This window comes from Nuphar pumila, chromosome 10 (genome assembly GCF_984573655.1).
Source record: "Nuphar pumila chromosome 10, dmNupPumi1.hap1.1, whole genome shotgun sequence".
NCBI classification, from domain to species: domain Eukaryota; kingdom Viridiplantae; phylum Streptophyta; class Magnoliopsida; order Nymphaeales; family Nymphaeaceae; genus Nuphar; species Nuphar pumila.
Genome location: NC_143258.1, coordinates 2,366,004 through 2,381,139, shown reverse-complemented (window position 1 = coordinate 2,381,139; position 15,136 = coordinate 2,366,004). Strand labels below are relative to the sequence as shown.

The following is a 15,136-nucleotide window of genomic DNA, read 5'->3' as shown; positions in this document are numbered from 1 at the left end:
ACATTCGGACTTTACTTAAAGGATCCAAATCTGAAAATAACGTGTTGGACTTGGATCGGATATCCGACCAATGCGATCTGTTTGCAGCCCTAGGTGCTGCTACCAGAGATGTAAACATTCTGGATTCGATTGGGATGTAGACATTACTAAATCCATTACGATCGGTTATAGCCTAATGGGATTCAGAGGCAAATTAGGATTTAAATGCATAAAGTTATTACTGAATCCTATCCAATTAGATTTATTAAGCTAATCCGATATGCATAACAGTTGTAATTTAGTTTGGATGTTATTCAGATTCATATTAAGAAATAAAACTTCAGATGAACCCGGATATGAGAAGTAATAGGATGTCATATGTCTTATTGGATCCGGCTAAATAAATTTGGTTGCGGTTGGATATCTCACCCAAACCTAGACTGTTGATATCCTTACTTGGTCCATAGCTAAACTCATCTTTGTATATCTCAGCTTTTGTTTTTCATTTATCCAATGAACTGATAAAACGGGTTGGAGTGAGTTGATATTGGATCCAATTGGGTTTTTGACACGATTAATGCTACCTGGTTGCACTGGTCGCGAAAAACTTTCTGAGACAGATAATCTGGTCCAAACCCAACACGTGTGAAAACTCGCACCAGCTGTGCCCCATGATTAGGGGTGGCAAAATCTGACCCGACCCGCCAACCCGCTTCTTAGCCTGGTTAGGGTTTGGCTCAAACGGGTTCGTGTCGTAAACTGGTCGACCAACCTAACCCGTTTATTAAACAGGCCGTGTTCATGTTAGGGGTATGCCAACCCGTTTGACCGTTTAATAAACGGGTTAGGTGGGCGGGTCAACCTGTTTACACGAACCGGTCAACCCGCAATCAGTTTATATATATACATAAACTTATCTAACCCTAACTCCTAACTTTACACTTTAGTCACCCACCTAACTCCTTCCTACCCAGCCGCAGACGAGAGCTCGTGACCTCTCTTCTAATTGCAGATTTGCAGAAAAAAAGTATGATATGTATTTTTTTTTTGTTTCTAATTGTGTTATTCGGGTTAGATAGGTTATTAGGGTTACTCGGGTCGGTTATCGTGTCTATGTTATCGGGTCGACCCATTTAATAAACGGGTCGCCGTGTCGTGTAATTGTGTCGTGTCGGGTTAACCGTGTCGTGTTGGGTTACCCATTTAATAAATGGGTTGTGTTCGTGTTTGCCACATCCGACCCGTTTAATAAATGGGTCGTGTTCGTGTTGAGGTATTCTGACCCGTTAGCCCGACCCACCCACCCTATTGCCAGCCCTACCCATGATTGTTATAAAACGATGTGAAATTTAGGCTTTTCGTCGCGCTTTATGCGCGGGACGCACCATCAAACATGCCCTGAACGCTCAAGAGTCTCTAATCACAGTGTACGACAATCCATCCTCATATTATAAATTGGTTCTTCAACTAAGGAAATAGTGACATTCATAAGTTCTCTCCGACACGATTAGAGGTGTCGAGGGTCAGACCCCCAGCAAAAATGGGTGGGTCCAGATCTGGATCCAGCTAAGAGGTGTCAGTTTCAGGTCTGGATTAATTATACCATAAGCTGGATTGACCTTAGATGCTTAGGGTTCTAACATATAACAAGTTGTATTATTATTATACAAGAAATGAATTTGATTGTGTTACCAGAAACATTGGATTTGTTTAATGCAAAAATCTTATGCCATGTAGTAAGCGGGGTCCTGTGTCAAGCTGAAGGTCAAAGGATCGAATCGCTCTGCCATGTGGGGGCGGTTGTTGTTCTGGTAGCGGTCCGCTTAACCCCAGCTTGCCTTTAAAAAAAAAATCTTATGAGGCTTTAGCGACAAATTTTAGCTAGATTAGTTACGATAAAACATAGTAGAATTTGGAAAGATAAACCTCCGGACTGGGATCACCATGATTTATAATCCATTTTTTCTCAACTTTAATCTACAGATGAGATCTGCTTAACCCCAACTTGACTATCAAAAAGCTAAAAAAAGAAAGCATTGAATTTGTATATTACAAACATACAAAGTTTTTAAATTTGTGAACCAGGTCATATTTCTAATGAAGCCACAATGTATCTTTCAACAATTTCAATCAAATTTAGAAGGCAAAATTTCACATGGAGTTAATGTCAGAGGGTGTGGAATCTCTTTCTTACTTGAATATAAATTCTTAATTTTTGCGGATCTCAATCAATTTTTTTATAAGTTTAGAGGGTAGTCTTATAATTTTACCTTAAATTCCTCGTAGAATTGAACTAAGTCTAGTAGACTCCTTGTAACACTCATAGACTCCTATTTAAAGAAGCCAAATTCCTCTATTGCGGATGTGTGGTATCTCAAATTTTTTTTTTTGAATTTACAACCCGAACAAACAGCACCCGACACGAAGACCTGGTCGCGGTGGCTCAGCCTGCCATGCTTATGGTCATTGTGCCCGCAGCATAAAACTCCAAGACTAAATAAGAAATTTGAGTGTAGCCATGGACGTAGGCAACTCTTGTCAAACCATGTAAAATCTTTGTTTTTAATATGTGGTTTGATTCCTTCTTTTGCTTCTTCCATTTTTTTGTTTGTAGATTGTTTGGTAGGGTGTCGTTCCCAACAGTTAACTTTTAATTAAAAAGATTTATGATAATAAATCATAATTAATAAAGTGAGGTGTACTTTTTTTATATAATAACAGCAAACAATCATGCAAAGACAAGGCCAACTGATGTTCAACGTTCTCCAATTGAATGACTTCCTGATCTAAGATGTAATATCCATACCTTTCAATCTTAGCTATGGTTTTTTATGGAATAATCACCAGTCTTTAAAAAAAATTTGGTACCCACAAGATCAGTGACAAATATCGCGAGAAATTGCCTGAAAGATTAAAACGGCAATTTCTCTTGAGATTTTCAAAATATCACTAGATTTATGTGAAAACATAAATACTGTGATTTAAACATGATATCAATGTTTTAAATGGCTATTTATCATGAAAAACCATGTTTTTTTTATTTTTAAATAATTTTTATTAATATTATCTTATAAAAAACATTATATATATTTAAATTATTTTTTATTGCAAAAAAAAAACACAAGATTTATGAAAAATTTTCAATTTCTTGCGAGTCTTTGGAAAACGAGATTTTGCTGAAAAAAACGTTTGTCACTATGCGTACAAGATCCAAAAAATATGAAATGAGAGAGATTTTTTACCTGTCTCCATTGGCACAACCAAGTGGAAAAAATCACCAAAACGTGCCAAGCTTCTCTCAGAAATAGACAAGTCAAATTTTGCCCCTCACATATGAGAAATGATATAGTGAACATACCATGACCCAAATGGGTCCATAAGCCTTTGTACTCCAATCAGGCTGAAGGGTTCCAAGTTCATTCAGACCTGGACCTGGTTTGGATGATAACCAGGTCCGATGTAACCTATGCAGATCTAAATCCAGCCTATTTCTTGCCTATTTGCATGTAAATCTGAAAAACAGACCCTCGGTATCATACGCCCGGGTTCCCGAGTCCCGACCAACATAATTGGGTCGGTTTTGACAATCCAGTTCAATCTTCACATCCTTGATCCAAACCGTGTGGTAAGGTTGCATGGTATCCCCTAAGCAAGTCCAAGCAGGGACTTGAATTAGGGATGGCAGTGGACCGGGGGAAAGCGGGGCCCCGCCCCGCCTCGCCCCGTTTGGACCGGGGATGAAGGGTATGAAACGGGGATGGAGGCGGGGGTGGAGGATAAAATCCATCCCCGCCGCGGAGGCGGGGCGGGGGTGGACGTGCACTTTTCCCCGCCCTGCCCCGTCCCCGCCCCAGCCCCGCCCCGACCACTTTTCCCCGCAATATCCCCGCCCCGCCTCATCCCCGTTTGGACCAGGGATGAAGGGTATGAAACGGGGATGGAGGCGGGGGTGGAGGATAAAATCCATCCCCGCCGCGGAGGCGGGGCGGGGGTGGAGGATAAAATTTTGAGGCGGGGCGGGGGTGGAAACCTTGTCCCCCGCCCCGCCCCGCCCCACTGCCATCCCTAACTTGAATGTGTCAGATAAGGTGGACCCAATCGGGTCGGTTTTGAATACCCAGTTCAATCTTCACATCCCAGATCCAAACCGTGTGGTAAGGTCAAATGGTATCCCCTAAGCAACCCCAAGCAGGGGTTTGAATGGGTCAGATATTGTGTGCACCTACACATAACATCTAAGATCCGGGTCAGCCACATGCTTTGACATACCTAACCTAAACTATGTTGACAGAAAAACCAGAAAGATATTACATGGTAGCCATAGGAATTATCTTTATGGGAAAATACCAAACATACCAAAAGTTTTACTTGGACAATTGTGCTGAAATAAGTTGACCAACAGAGAAGTTTTTTTTCAATACCTGTGATTCACTTCATTCCTCCTCTGCCCCTTGTTTAGCACCCCTTGGTTACGGCTTCAGCAGTTGCCAACTCGAGCTGAATAAAAAAATGCTAGTTTAATCCTGATGTTTCAATGGCTTTCCTTTAAAGAATTTTTTTTATTGAAAACTAAAAATATTTTTTGAAAGTATCACAAAAATAGTTTCACAAGGCAAGTTTTTTTCATTAATAAAATCATCACAAATATTTTTCAAAAATGTAGGTGCCTAAAATAACTGACATCTAAAGGATTTTGAACACAAGAAAAAATGTTTGGCAGGCCAGAACTGTTTTCAATTTTCGATTATCAGGGTGTTGCAAATATTTTTTGAAAGTGTTGGTACTTTATTAATTTGGATTTTTAAAAGATTTTAATGGTATACATTTTCATTTCAAATGTGATTGTTCAAATTTTGGTCTTTCATTCAAGCACTTGAAAATGTTTTAAATGCAAATAATAAAGGATGCCAATGAATCAAATTTTATCTAATATCCCACCGAATTTGATTTTGTAGTTGCATTTGATAAGCCAAAACAATATATGAGTATCATTGGATGCGGATATGGTTTTGATTTTTTGCTATGGAATTTGAGAAATATCCAAATTTAATGGATATTCAAATTCATTTACATGTAAAAAAGTAGATCTGATATGAGCTTGTCACCATCAGTTTAGCCAACATCCGATTAGTTAATATGGTATTGGCAACACCTGCTCTGAATATGAACCGTTTACATCTTTAAGTTAAACTCATATTTTTAATTCTAAAAGAAAAAACAAAGAAGAAGAAAAGGCCATTCCTGATGTGGACCTGTATTTTGAGCTGCTGGAAAAGATTTGAGGGACTGATTGGACTTGTTCCTAACTTTCTACTTTTTAGTATGAAAGGAAAACGTCTTCAGTTGCTAGGAGTGGATATTGGGATGGCTTGGCTTGGCCTGGCCTGATCTAGATCCATCCTACCAAAAGCTCTACTTAACCCTTGTCGGGTTTGTGTCGGGCCTGGATCTTATCTAACTGTGTTTTAGGTGGATCGGGTTGAGGCTTTCAATTCTGAGTAGTAAATGGATCAGACTACGAAATGACAAATTTCCCCTAACTAGACCCAGCCAGTTTACTAATTGGACTGGATTGGACCGTTATCGGGCTTTGGGCAGCACAAGGGAATCCAATCGGGGACCAGCATGGGTTGGATACCCGACCCGCCCGATGTCCACTCCTAATTCCCACGCTTGAGATGTGGAACACTTCACGGTTGCACCAATCAATGACACTCATTTTAATTAAAGAAAATGCCAGTTATAATTAGCAAATTATCAATACATGGGCTCAAGCCAACTTCAGTTGCCTTATCAGAGAGGATGGGGTAAAGATCCAGCCGCTATTTGGACTTCAAAATGGTGCAATAGCATTTTGTCAATACCATCAGTCATCAGAGGTACCTTGGATGCAGTTCATCTTGAGATGAACGGTGAAAAATCGCCATCGGTGGGATGCCCGGTCCCTTGAAATTCTACTTGTCTTCTAACCATGTAGCAACTAAGTCTGGATACCTCAAAATTTTTGAAGAAAGTGGGAAAGTGATGCACCGGCAAAGCAGCTAGATACAAGGAGGCCCACTAAGGCTCTGTTTGGAATCTGGCATCTGGGGATGGGTGGTAGATACATGGTCAAACTACCTTGGTGGTGGGTGTTCGGAAACTGGTAGTTGGGATGGGAGTTTATGCAATTGGGAGAGGAAGTGAGTCTGTCTCACCTTTATATTTGCAATAAAGAGTGGATTTGGTAGCTACCAAACTCCCTCGGACTACCAATTTCCAAACAGAGCAAAAGAAGAAGAATAAGAAGGTCGAGGGCCACAAACCTTGGTTACAAAAGCGGCAACCAAGGTCGACACCCTTGGTGAAAATCTTCCCCACCCATCGCATACATGAAACAAACCACCACCAATGGGGGCTCCGGTTGTCTGATAGGAGCAGTGAGTGCATATAGTTTTTTTTTTTGGACGGAGGGCTGGGTTAGGCGGGACTCCTACCCGTTTATTAGCAGAAATCTAAAAGGAAATTACAATGGGAGAGTAGATAGGCTGTTCCTCCAGAAATACTGAGACTAAACTAATCAGGATGGATTCTTCCTTCCATCCTTCTATTGATCAGAGCAATCATTTCAGCTTCCGGAAACAATATGCTAGAAGATGAGAGGCTGGGCAGTGATGTTGAAGAAACAGGGAGCAAATCCACAACCCATGGACTTAACAAGCTGAGCAAGGTTAGAGACTAACAATTTAAAAAAAAACCCAGGTATCTAAGTCCAGCTACAAGCCTACGACCTACGCAGTTGGTGCAAAAACAACTAAAAAACTACAGCCTAAGAGGGATGCAATTATTGTCCATATAAATATGCTACAGGCAGCCCCAATGGGTTTGGCGCAGTGGGAGGCAGCCTTGGCCACTATACAGGCAGCCCCAAGGGGTTTGGTGCAATGGGAGGCAGCTTTGGCCACTATACTGGTGGTAGGGGTTCTATTTCCATGGGGGGCAGTCCCTTGCATACAAGAAGGGTCAAGAGCATTATGTCCCTTGGTCTTGACGAAGCAAAGTGACTCCCTTGAAACAAAGGATGTGCCACAGGTTTACACCTCGAGGAAGACGACCGTAGGTTTAGCCAATGCGACTAGGTCTCTGATCCTGAAGGTGGTTTCCCCATTCCTCATGGAAAAAACAAAATTAAGCTACAAGAGCAAATGGCACACATGGCTATTTTATGTACCTTACACAAATTTCTTATGAAGAACAAGAGTGATATGATTAAATTAAATGCCTACTTTGTGAAAAAAATAAACAAAGACGGTCTGTCACAGATGAGGATAGCTCTCTGTAATGTAATTGTTAATTGATAGAAAGTACAGAGAAGGTGCAGCGGCACTTTCAGACTACTCAGAGACTTGAGTAACCCCATCATCTCACTAAAATCCTTCAAATTTTTTCTCAAACTTCAGCTCATGTTTTTTAAGGCCCACAGTCTTGATTCGCAGAGAGTTTGGAGGGAGATCTACAGAACATCTTAAACATTCTGGATGTCAGTGGGCCAAGTTTATCATCCCTAAGATTAAGAAATGTGAAATCAAGGCAAATAAGTATTATATAACAGGCAGGCAGAAAGACTGCATGATTTAAGGCAATGGGCCAGTTCCTGCTTGCCAAACTAGCATAAAAAAGCAAACAAGCAAAAAAAGGTTCACCTCGAAAGAGAAACCTGATACATTTTCCTAGTTCAAACCCTATGTGACGAATCTTACCTAAAACATTACAAAACAGAAATGAAAGAATACAACTCTGCTTTTGCATGCCCCACGCCTGCTAGTTGATCTTTGTCTTGATTACCTTCTTCTTGGGCTTCTTCGGGAATGAGTTCTTCATTCCAAGGAAGAATACCAATGCACCAAAGAGAGCCAAGTTCTGTAAATTCAAAATAAACAGAAAAAAGGGGATTAACAGGCATTCAAAGTTGCATATAACCAATAAATAAAAAAAACCAGAGCAAGCAAAGTGTTTGGTACCAGGGAGAAGATCGTCATAAAAACAAGAAGCTTACCTGAACAAATTCAGAAAATGCAGGCAAGAATTGGGGCTTTTCAACGTCATAGTTGTAGAAATCATGAAGAATGGGTGTCGCAATCGCCAGATAAATAAGCTGTAGCAGTACCAGAGATTAAAAAGTGATCAAAAAATCTAACACATTAATTAACATTTCTAGGTAGCAATATTCATAACATTTAACAATTCATCAGAAAATCTAAGGACATAATAGTTGTGATTTTTTTCCAGCAATATTCATAACATTTAACGATCCATCAGAAAATCTAAGGACACAATAGTTGTGATTTTGGTGCAGCAATATTCATAACATTCTATGTTATAAAGGTAAATGATTATTGCAACAAATACAAACAAAAAACTTCCTTTTGTTACATCTTTACAAATTGAGAAAGTCAAACATATTGAGAAAAAAATTTGCATTTATAACACACAAACACAGGCAATTCCTCCATCCTATTTATTTAAACAAAGAAAGTGCAGATGTTCATAGGAATATAACCATTTCAAAATCCTGACAAAATCAATTACCACAAGTACCCAATGAACAAGACTTGCAATGACAACTTTAATTTGTGAAATTTAAGCGCATAAAAACATCCAAAAGCACAAGCACCTACAGGTGTGGCATACATGATACATTAATTTAGCAATTTCCAATTACCAAATATACTTATCAAATTAGCTATGCTAAGCAGGAAGAAATTCCTGCCCAGCAAGTTGGAAAAAATATGGACCTAGAAGAAAATCCAGAATTATCCCAAGAGCAACAACCAAATTGTGTTGATAAATTGCCTTCCAATTTTACACGGTGAAATTTTCTAAGGAAAACAAAATCAACTTAATGTGAAAATGAAATATGACAAGAAAATTTCTACCAGAAGAGATGCTCCAAAAGTGTTGCCAAAGATAAAGAGAATGCCACCGATTCCTTTCAAAGCAATAGCTGCAGCAACCAGATGTTTAATCTGCAAAATATAAATGAGAAGCTTATTATCAAACAACATACAGCAAACATCGTCAAGGGCTTATAGTGATTTTGAGGAATGTATTTCACCTCAATGTGTGGAACTTCAACTCCAAGGGATTTTGTAACATGGCTTTTGAACAAGTTGTACTTTGGTGCAAATTGCTTGACCGCAGGCCCACCATCAGTGCCAAAGTCATTGAACCTGAAAAAGATATTACTCTCAAGTCTCAAAATCCAGAGACAGATGTACAAAACTTGAAGGCTATATAAACATCTTTCTTTTCTTTTCTTGATAACCAAGGCAAGAACATTATGTTTGTATATCATCACTTGACATGCAATCTCCATCCCAAGTATCCCACAACCAGCTTGATCATACAAGAATACCACTGTGCAGTAACATTTATCACAAATTCTGTCAAAATAACAATTGGATATTATTTGATTGGACAATATACCAGTCATCACGATGGCCCAGTATATAAATATGATCCAGTGCTATGGATCTGGTTAATCAACTCAGACTAGACATACCACGATAGATAAATTTGGACAACATAACCACAAGCAAGTAGCTTCCATACTCATTGTTTTCCCGGCCATACAGCAGAAACTGTTTTCTTATCTATTACAAAAAAGTAAAAATTGTATGCTGGTGATACATTAAGGCATATGCTTTACCAAAGATCATATACTATGTAGTCAAAAGCCCCGACCAAGCACCAACTAGTCCGCCTAGTCGGTTTAGGCATAAGCTATGTCACATGGGTGTGGGTGCGGCACTTTCAAAAAACCAAGGTGCGGGGGTGGGGGTGCGGCAAAAAAAAAAAAAAAAAAATATATATATATATATATATATATATAGTCCAAAAGTTGGACATAAATGACCCTGGATGCGTTGACTGCACCCAGGGTCAGGTTGACCGCATTGGGTGTGGGTGCGACGGGTGCGGCACCTAGTTGGAGAATCCCCGTGACATATAGGGCAAAAAAAATTTCTTGGCAAATTTGGCACCAGGTTTACCACACCCGGTGCCGCACCCGCGTCGACGCGGGTGCGGCACCCTGCTAGCCGAATCCCTATGACATAGGGCATAAGTAAAATGTCTAGGCTTTGCAATTCCCATGTGTGTACCTTAAAAGGTACCAATTTTGCAGACTAGGCATCGACTAAGGTGCCTAGTTGGCAACTAAGCTGACTCCCCCTAGGCATGAACGCAGTTTAGTCATTTATTATTCTTATATTTTTGTTATTTTTTGTATATACATATAATTATATTTATGTGCACGTGTTTGTGTGATTTTTCTGTGAAATCATGAAAACATGCTTAGTTAGTGCTGGGCGCCACCCAGCTCGACTAGGCGAGCTACCTAGTCGGTTCAGTATATATATCTATATCTATACTGATACTGTTAGTTTATATATTGTTTATACATACTGTTATATATGTATTGTTTATATATTGTTATATATATTGTGTATGTTTTGTTTATCTACTTTATTGATTAATAATAGTTTGTTTTGAAATGTTTAGTTAGAACAATGGAAGATGCAAACCCAAGTAATATTAATTGTTTGTTTAATGTCATTCACTCTTATGTTTTGACCCTTTAATATTAATTGTTATGCTTCATACATGCTTTATTTATCTCAATATTGTGTAGTTTATCTTTTTCTACATTGTTTGTTTTTAATTTTTTTTGCCCGCCTAGTCCGCTGCCTAGGCCTTTTCGAAGGTCCACCGACTAGCCCCGCCTAGCGCTTTTGACAACATAAGTTATTATATATATATATATATATATATATGTGTGTGTGTGTGTGTGTGTGTGTGGGCGCTACTTTGCTTTTGGGAATTTTTCTGTGAAACATTGAAAGCATGCACAATTAATTTTAATTGATTATGTTTTTTTATATATGTATGTGTTACTTTGTTTCTGGTAATTTTTTCTATAAAAGCATGTTTAGTATTATGAATTATGTAATATATATATATATATATATATATATATATATATATATATATATATATAAAATGTGTGTGTGTATGTATGTGTGTGGTTCTGTGAAAGGTTGAAAGCATAGTTTGTTGATTATACTGAATATGTTATGAATAATTGAATAAATATATATTTTTATTTGTGTGCACAATTATATATATGTATATTCTGGTTATGTATATTAATATATTTTGTGAAAGCATGTGTAATTTTGTACTTGTGTAATGAAAACATCTTATTAGTAAAAGACCTGAACATATTTTTATGTATATTTTGTGTATTTTTTTATATTTTAATTTTTAATTGGAGTACTGACTAGTCCAAGTGGTCCTGCCTAGTCCTCAACTAGTCTTTTTAGGGTCTACTGACTAGGCACCGCATAGCGCTTTTGACTACATAGATCACATCCCTCATCACAAACACCCTCTTCAAGACCACATGCTACATCCAATAGCCTTTTACATGGTTAGGATGGCATAGTTGTTTCCCCCTTATGATCCAACTCATATATTAAATATGCATAATCCATGGAATAAATAAAATACCAACAATGTGGAAGACATGTCTCGGATCCACTTCAAGCACATGTCAATTTCCATATGTTCTTGGAGGACCTCCAGCAAAAATATAAAATGATCAACTGCCTCATCCCGCTATTTAATTTCTTGTTACAATCCTTAGTAGATCATGAAAGCTACAAACAAAATTCATCACCTGCATGCCCCTATAATTTCTTATTGTACAACCGCTTCGTTTTTCATCATCATTCGTTATTAAAAAAAGAATCACTTTCCTTCAATATATACTTTGTATTCCTTAGACGTTGGTCCCTTATTGTTTTACTTTCGACAAAATTATGTCTCGACTCTTGAGCTCCTAAAATATCAAACTATGTATTTAAATCATCTCTTTCGTGAAGAATAAAACTCATTCCTTGGCAAAAAAAAAGAAAGAGAAATTTCAAAGAGAGGTTCGCAAGACACAGTTTATACTCCACCAGTTTAGTCATACTGAGCCCCCTTGCAACCATTATTTCCCGACCTCCGCTTTACCATTCTCCTGTTAAAATAAACACGTCTCGCCAAACAACCTGAACTTCACAGACACCAAAACCCAGAACTCCCTTCCAAACAAACTCGTCAGAAGATAACGCCAAAGTAACAGGCATTTCACAAACAAAAAGGAAGACAAACGATAATTCCAAAAACAGGATAACACCGCCAAGAACATCACAACACCACATCAACAGGCTAGCTAACACAAAAAGGAACAAGATTTCTCCCAAATCAAGCTGCTAAAACGTTACAAATCTGCATAACTTCAAGATTTCTAGTGAAAAACAGTGAAAAGGAAAAACAAAGCCCAGAAAAGACCAAAAGAAAAAGATGAGATCTTCCGCAGCCGATAACACTACCAAGCACGTCATGTAATCAAATCAACAAGCTACTTAGCACAGAAAGGATCCATTTTTTCCTCTCAAATCAAACTGTCGAAACATGAAAAGCTTCAAGATAGCATAAAAAACATAACTTCAAGATTTCTCACGAAAAAAAATGAAAAGGAAAAGCAAAGCCTGGAAAAGAGCCAAAAAAAAAAGAAAAAAAATGCGATCTTCCTCACATCATAACACTGCGGAGCACGTGAAGTAACCAAATCAACAAGCTTACTTAGCACAAAAACGAACAATTTTCTCACAAATCAAGCTGCTAAAAACATGCAAAACCTACAAGCTTCAATATTACTACCGAATCAAACAGTGAAAAGGAAAAGAAAACCCGGAAAAGAGCAAAAGAAAAGCAAAATCAGATCTGATCTTCCGATTCACGAGAGAGAGAGAGAGAGAGAGAGAGAGAGAGAGAGAGAGAGAGAGAGAGAGGCTCACATCTGCCACGCCGAGAGGATGAACACGGACGAGAATAGAACTCGTCCGAAGAAGGAAGCGAATCCCATGTCTTACGGTCGGAGCGTCGCTGAGAGATCCGCCGGAGAAGGAGAGATCTGGCCCGAATCTGACTCCGGATCTAGGGATCTACGGCGAGGGATTCCTCTTTAGATCGATCCCTAGAGGAGGAGCCGAGAAACGCTGCGGCTAGGGCTCCGCTGGAAGCCTCTGCTTCTCGCTCTCTCTCTAGAGTCTAGAGAGAGAAGTATGCTCCCCTTGAAAAGTCTAGACTCTGGATCTCCAACAAGTCACTTCGGAGTCCGTCCATTTTATAGGTCAGCTTTTTCTTGCCGTGGAGTTTGCCATCTCCACCGTTGATCGCCCCGGCAGGCATGACGCATCCGACGGCCCCGTTCTCGCTGTATTAATACTCCGTGGCAGGTGACGTGTACCTCTCTGGTGACTCAGACGCAAACCTTATTCAAATTTTAAATTTATAAAAATATTTACAAAAAAAGAACTCACTTTTAGCCTATTTTCAAAAAAACGGCTTAAAATTTGAAATATTAGTTACCTAGGCGTGCATTCGTAATATCTCAAAAGTTAGACGACTTTGTAAATAAGCAAAAAAATTAAGCAAATTTTTGTAATTTTTCTAAAAAAAATAAGCGAGACAAATGCGCTGACAAGAGTAGCACGTAAATATCAAGCCAACCGGATTCACTCCATGCGGGTAAAGATAGCAGTGGACCGGGGTCTCCACCCCCCGCCCCATCTCAAAATCTGGACCTCCATCCCCGCATGGGTTTAGATTTTAACCTCCATCCTTGCCTTCATGTCCAAACAGGGTGAGACAGGACGGGACCCGTTTCTCCTCGGTCCATTGCCATCCCTAAAAAGGATTGAGGGTGGGGTGGGGTGGGGCAAGGCGAGGATCGGGACAAGGATGGGGTGGGGCGGGAGAAAGCGTAAGTCCATCCCCCCATGGGTTTTGATTTTAACCTCCATCCTCAGTCCAAACGGGATGAGACGGGATGGGCTCCGTTTCCCCCCGCTCCACTACCATCCCTACATGCGAGGATGTCGATGGATCGGATTTGGTTGGATATCTGATCGAATCAAACCCTTGGATATGGCAAGTAATATCTGATTAATAGTCGGATTCGGATTCATGTGCAGTCTTACATCCGACTCCAGATCCAAAGGAATCCAAATCTGATGGATAAACGGAATCTGTTATATATCCCGTTAGCTTAGTTGGACCTGGTCTTGGTATCTACTTTTCCATCTAACTTTGGATCTGATTAGGCAATATCCGATTTTGTTGAATCAGTAAACCAAATAGGATCAGACATAATCATATCTAGCCTAATCTGATCCAGATAGTGATGAAAAAAACTATTGCAAATCCAGATCCAATTAGCATTCAAGCAAATCAAATACACTACTCCATCTCGATATTTTTGTGGTGGTTAGTTGGATTTTGGTTAAAACTTAGGTTAGGATGTATAATCCTAAAATTGAATTCAAACTGCTTTGTTAATCGGATACATATTGCTTTATGGAATTCGACTAAATAATCGGTTAGTTGAATATCCGAACCGAAAAAGATCCGATGACATTCCTAAGTAGTTGGAGGAATATTTTTTGGAAATGAAGGGATAAATTTGAAAATGGCAGAAACATTTTAAGCGACTTTGTCTTTAAATGCATCAAGGCTAGGGTTTGCTTTTCTATTAACTAGTAAAGAATTAGAAGAAATATGGTGGTGATAATTCATCCTAAAAAAAAAAGGGGTGATAGTAAAATTAATATTCAATGTGAGGGTTAGAGTCAATTTTTTTTTTTAAAAGCAAGCTGTGATTAGGCAGACCCCCACGATGAGTACTGGGTTTTGAACCTGCAACGTCCTTTCACAACCAGACGTGCACTGACAGCTCCTACCAACCACGCGGAGCAAAGCAACGGCAGCCCCCATGCACCAGCAGGATTAGAACCTGAGCCTTTAGCTTGACACAGGACCCAATTGACCAAATGGGTAACCACTGGAGTGGTGGGTCAGAGACAGAATGAAAACAAACAGTGATAATTATAAAAAGATGAGACATTAAAGTTTATAATTTATACTAAAAGACATGGGGGTTTGATGTTGAGTGGTTAGGTCTGTTAGCTGGTCAGGTATATGGTCTATCATTGTGCTCTAAAACCCATCTACATGACAAGCATTTGGGTTCAGGTTATGTCAAGTAGAGAAGGTAGAATCCCAAACT

The 15,136-nt window shown here is 39.2% G+C and overlaps 1 protein-coding gene across 1 annotated transcript; it reads right to left on the bottom strand.

Annotated features, from left to right (window-relative positions):
* Positions 1–7,537: 7,537 nt before the first annotated feature.
* Positions 7,538–13,181, bottom strand: LOC149823231 (uncharacterized). The gene is made up of 5 exons (XM_090018724.1): positions 12,867–13,181; positions 9,074–9,188; positions 8,895–8,984; positions 8,015–8,113; positions 7,538–7,878 (listed from the first exon to the last, which is right to left on the bottom strand). The coding sequence occupies exons 1-5, from the start codon at positions 12,932–12,934 to the stop codon at positions 7,780–7,782; spliced, it is 471 nt and encodes a 156-aa protein (XP_089874850.1). The 5' UTR covers positions 12,935–13,181; the 3' UTR covers positions 7,538–7,779.
* Between the last annotated feature and the right edge of the window lie 1,955 nt (positions 13,182–15,136).

Coding starts and splice junctions, on each gene's coding strand:
- LOC149823231 (XM_090018724.1), bottom strand. CDS start 12,934: ATGGGATTCGCTTCCTTCTTCGGACGAGTTCTATTCTCGTCCGTGTTC. Junction 8,985..9,073: donor TTGAAGTTCCACACATTGAG/GTGAAATACATT, acceptor TATATTTTGCAG/ATTAAACATCTGGTTGCTGC. Junction 7,879..8,014: donor CATTTTCTGAATTTGTTCAG/GTAAGCTTCTTG, acceptor TTGAATTTACAG/AACTTGGCTCTCTTTGGTGC.